The sequence below is a fragment of the Amblyomma mixtum genome, chromosome 4, assembly GCF_055824585.1.
Source record: "Amblyomma mixtum isolate Tamu chromosome 4, ASM5582458v1, whole genome shotgun sequence".
Lineage (NCBI taxonomy): Eukaryota > Metazoa > Arthropoda > Arachnida > Ixodida > Ixodidae > Amblyomma > Amblyomma mixtum.
Window position 1 is genome coordinate 153439985 of NC_143015.1, and position 5274 is coordinate 153445258.

Below are 5274 nucleotides of genomic sequence, written 5' to 3' on the forward strand. Positions count from 1 at the left end.
TCAACTTTAATCTCACACTTTCTGGATTACCTCCTTGCCATTGCACAATCGCTTGGAAAAGTAGCGCACATTCAGGACGACTGCGAAGTCTCTTTTTCCTGTTCCCAAGACGACACATGAAGGCAGACGCCTGCTCTGTTGTAGCCAAGTACTGCCATCCTAATCGCAACGTGCCAGAATGCTCGAAACAGTACGGAAGCTGGTCATGACCCAAAGTCACCATCGTCTAGCACGTCATCAGACCGCACTGTCCCCTGAGGCACTTAAGGTTAAGATGGAAGGACCCTAACTTCAGAAGGTGCATGTTCTATTTTCTCTCCTGGTGCAAGAGACAAGCTTAAATACACTCTCGCGACGCCACATCTTCTCGAGATATGGTCGCTCATCAGGTGTGGACGACCAACTCTATCCTTCTCATCGTGTTGTCTCCGGAACCATTTTCGAATGGCCGCTGTTGAGGCCCTCCCCGCTCCCTGGCTGCGAGGCTTATCTCGAACTGGGGATGGTTGCTGCTCGGCTTCAGCGATGACCCCGAGCAGCGGTCGTGGTCTGGGGCCGAGCATAGGTCTTCGTCGTCGTCGCTGAACATGAAGATGTCGGCGACCTCGCCTTCGTCGAACGAATTCATTGCTCCCGACCGCCGGCGACGATGAGAACCCGTGGAGGCACGACGGGCGAACACACTGTCCTCGGAGCTCGCCACCGAGTCGGAGCAGTCTCTGACCGTGGACCAGGTCATGCTGAAGTCTCCTCGTTCAGCGTAGTTCTCGAGGCTCCCGCGGTCGACGGCGCCCCAAAAATGCTGGTCCGAAGTTGGTGGGTGGGGAGGCGGGAAGCTGAGCGGCGGGCTGTGCTGAAGCCCTTTTAAGAACGAGCCACTACTGAATAACGAGTCCTGATTCGCGGCATGATCTTTGCCCCAGTGTGGTTGGTGCTGCTGATGCGGCTGAATCAGAAGACCAACAGGACAGTTCCTCTTCGGCGACGTGCTACTACTGCGACGTGTCTCTATCGGTTCTGGTGATATGCTGCTAAGGATCATCGAAGTTTCTCCCATCTGCATCCGGCACTGGTCGTTGTCCTCTTTGTGGACTCGGTCTGACGTTGTCCTCTTAGCGACCGCAATGCTGTCTTCAACGATGGCCGCCTGAGACGATGTAGTCTGCTCCTGCCACTCTGTCCTGCCCTGCTGTACGCCAGCTGAGGTATTCTCACTGGGATCGAAGATCATGAGCTCCTCATCCACTGCGGCGGGGTTTGTGACGTGCGCCGCGACTCCATAGACTAGCTCTTGTCGCGCAGAGACCGTGGTGTTGCCATCCGTGACGACCTGGGTCGTTGTCTTCCGTGTGTAAGAGATTCGTTCCCCGGATGCCCCGAAAGCGGACCGGCCATCTCGGAGGTTGACGCGCTGTTCTACGCTTTCCAAGCGTTCCACGACGAGTTGACTGTGAACAGTGGCTGCGGCGGCGTGGTCCGGACCTCTCCGGAGGTCCTGGAAGGAGCTGCATCCTGCATAGGGGTGCAAACAGAAACAATGCGCTATGAATCTGCAAAAGGTATCTTTCTGTGTAACGGGAAAAAAGTATGAGTGTTCACGTTATCAACACTCGTACGAGTTTCAGTAAGTTTATGAGGGGTTATGGGAGGGGACCATGGGCACCACGATCATGTCGCGTGACCTATGCTACCGACGTGGTCTATGATCCATGGGTCATGTGACCTTTTTTCGGATGACGTCGTTTCGTGTTATGGGAGGGGATCATGGGGTCACGGACATGTCGCATGACCCATGTTTCAATGTGCTCTATGATGCATGGGTCATGTGACCTTACTTTCTGGTGACGCCGTTTTATGGGGACGACGACCACGAAATCTCGGAGTGATGGCTCTGGCTAAGACAGATGATATTAAAAAGAATATGCTTGGCACCTCATGCAGGAGACGGTTTTACAGAATTCTCTTTATCTGCAAAGCATTGCATGCTGAACAGAATGCAGACGATGAAAAAAAAAATGCCGTTCATTTCAAACAGTGCTACAGGACTTCGTTTAAGCGTACTATGGCTATCTGCACTGCTGCTCCATTGCTTCGTGACTGGGCATGCCGTTCGCCTCAGAATTCGGAACTATGGAAGCGTCACTTCTCATCCAATCACAAAGCAGAATTTTATGCACATAACATGCACATATGCGTTAGGCACATAACAATCACTAGTTCTGGTTCATGTTCCATTGCGCACCGCAAAAACAAAGTTTCGCAATATTCACAATATGTCCCCTACTTCATATACTGACGCCCGAGAAGAGCGAATTTCTTAGTGGCCCCGAATATTGATAGTACCCCAGAACGAACTGTTTGAACAATGTTACAAGCAAAAAGTTGGCACTGTCTGTCCGACGTCCCAGTTCTGGAACTGCAATTTGTTCGTACAACATAACAGACAAGTACCAGGCAGAACTGGGACTGGACAAGACCTGCAGGCTCAACTTTTTCTTTTTCGGCCCACATGAGCGTATAATAACAAAACGCGTTTTCTGTACCTTGGCTCAGAGCATCGGCCATGCAGCAAAGCTTCACGTAGCCGGCGGACCAGTTGATGTCGTCGTCTTCGGCGAGGCAGGAGTAATCATCCACCGCTGCCGTGGTCGCTGCGACGTCCGGCTCAACGGTCGCCGGACTCCTTGTCTTTCCTTCGCTGACTGCGGCGGCACCGGCGACGTCGGCCGGAAACTTAGCCGGCGACGTGGTCTCCGCGCATACTGGACTCGACATGGCCGAATCGCTCTGAGTCTTCAGCTTCCGGAAGCCCCAGCCTCTTCGGCGGTCCCGACCGGCTCTGCACCGCAGGAGACACTCGTTTGATTGGTATTTTTTTGTTCTATGGACTACTTTTTTTTGGCTGGAGTAAGCAGTGAGGCATAGAGTAAAAAAAAAAAAAGGAGGTGTAAGCCCAATTTTCTGGTGAGCTCAATCTTTCAGCAATTTTTCTTGTACTCAGTTCTCTAATCTTTTCGCCCGTTTATTTTTATATTTCATTTTTAAACTTTTTATTAATTTCCTCTTTAATTACTCTGAATTCTTACCCAAAGTTAAACCATTAGCTTGGCACCAATTTACCTTCTTTTGGCTCTCCTCACTGAACCCTGGCCTATACCCCGTCGTGGGTATGTGTCAAGCCACTAAGGAAACAACAACAAGGTATACTGTGTCTGTGTGGTAGCCCAGGCTGCGCCGGTGTCAGATGCGTGCTGAATGAAACCAAAGCAGGGCCTCAAAAGATCACTGAGGATAGATCATCATCATCATCATCATCATCAGCCTGGCTACGCCCACTGCAGGGCAAAGGCCTCTCCCATGTCTCTCCAATTAACCCTGTCCTTTGTCAGTTGCCGCCACTGTATCCCCGCAAACTTCTTAATCTCATCCGCCCACCTAACTTTCTGCCGTCCCCTGCTACGTTTGCTTCCTCTTGGAATCCACTCCGTTACCCTTAAGGACCAGCGGTTATCTTGCCTTCGCATTACATGCCCTGCCCAAGCCCATTTCTTCTTCTTGATTTCAACTAAGGTGTCATTAACCCGCGTTTGTTCCCTCACCCACTCCGCCCTCTTCCGATCTCTTAACGTTACACCTATCATTTTCCTTTCCATAGCCCGCTGCGTTGTTCTTAACTTAAGCTGAACCCTCTTTGTTAGCCTCCACGTTTCTGCCCCATAGGTGAGTACCGGTAGGATACAGCTGTTGTATACTTTTCTCTTCAGGGATATTGGTAAGCTACCATTCATGATCCGAGAGAACCTGCCATATGCGCTCCACCCCATTCTTATTCTTCTAGTTATTTCCCTCTCATGATCCGGATCTGCGGTCACTACCTGCCCTAAGTAGACATATTCTCTTACTACTTCCAGCACCTCGCTACCAATTTGGAGCCCACAAACTCGTCATCATCATCATCAGCCTGACTACACCCACTGCAGGGCAAAGGCCTCTCCCATGTCTCTCCAATTAACCCTGTCCTTTGCCAGCTGCGGCCACCCTATCCCCGCAAACTTCTTAATCGCATCCACCCACCTAACTTTCTGCCGTCCCCTGCTACGCACATCCTTAAGTACGGCCGCTGCGTTCATTAAGTCTCACGCACACTTGGATTGCAGTAGCACTGAACAGCACATTGTATGAAGCAGAAGCCATGGAACGTGGGACGTACTGTGCCAGAGGCACCGTTTGCGTCAGAAGATGTGTCCTTGTTGAGTTAGCCCTTACCTGCGCCACCGTATCCTCTCCTCGGCCCCGGAGGACACGGCGCCCACGAAGGACGCGGCCCTTGCCGACGGAGGCTCCTGCTTGGCCCCTGCCGCCGAGCCCTCCTGGAGGCCGGGGTCGTTGCGGACGGCCGGCGGCGCCGCATACGGGGCCGCGGCCGGGCTGGTCTTCCGCAACCGGCTCCAGGCCCTGCGCAAGAACATGGCGTAGCGGTGGGCCCTCACCAGCTGCGACTGGTGGGCCGAGGGCAGGGCGAGCGCTTCGCAGCGGGCCGGCCCGTCAGCAGCTGCTCGCGAGCCCGAGCCACCCATGGCTGTGGTTGATGATGATGATGATGTCCTCAGGCTTAATGGCTGTAGTTGTTGTTGGTGGTGGCCTCTGGCGGAATGGCACGCACTCGCAGTGAGGGATTGGTCAGGGTGTCTCGCACAGTCAAATATTAGGAACACATCGACGCATTTAAGGTCGACGTGGGTGAAATTGTGTTGAAGAAAAAAAATTATAATTTTAACTAACAAATGAATCTTGTTGGCTGTTTTGTTTCCTTTCTTCTTCTCTTTCATCCTCCGCTCCTACAGAAAGACCAGGCCCACACATTCATCATCATCATCATTGCAATGAGCCTGACTACGCTCATTGCAGGGCAAAGTCATCTCTCATGTCCCTCCAATTAATCTTGTCCCGTGCCAGCTGCGGCCACCCTATCCCCGCAGATTTCCTAATCTCTTCCACCTACCTAACTTTCTGCTGCCCGCTCTTACGCTTGCCTTCTCTTGGAGCCCACAAACTCGTCATCATCATCATCAGCCTGACTACACCCACTGCAGGGCAAAGGCCTCTCCCATGTCTCTCCAATTAATCCTGTCCTTTGCCAGCCGCGGCCACCGTATCCCCGCAAACTTCTTAATCGCATCCACCCACCTAACTTTCTGCCGTTCCCTGCTACGCTAGCCTTCTCGTGGAAGGCTGCGTACAGCGGAACTTTGTACATTTAAAGTGACCGCAGCG

At 52.4% G+C, this 5274-nt stretch overlaps 1 protein-coding gene across 1 annotated transcript; it reads right to left on the bottom strand.

Moving 5' to 3' along the window:
- Positions 1–385: 385 nt before the first annotated feature.
- Positions 386–4577, bottom strand: LOC149348835 (uncharacterized). Its single transcript, XM_089541857.1, has 3 exons — positions 4267–4577; positions 2544–2839; positions 386–1512 (listed from the first exon to the last, which is right to left on the bottom strand). The coding sequence occupies exons 1-3, from the start codon at positions 4575–4577 to the stop codon at positions 386–388; spliced, it is 1734 nt and encodes a 577-aa protein (XP_089397983.1).
- Between the last annotated feature and the right edge of the window lie 697 nt (positions 4578–5274).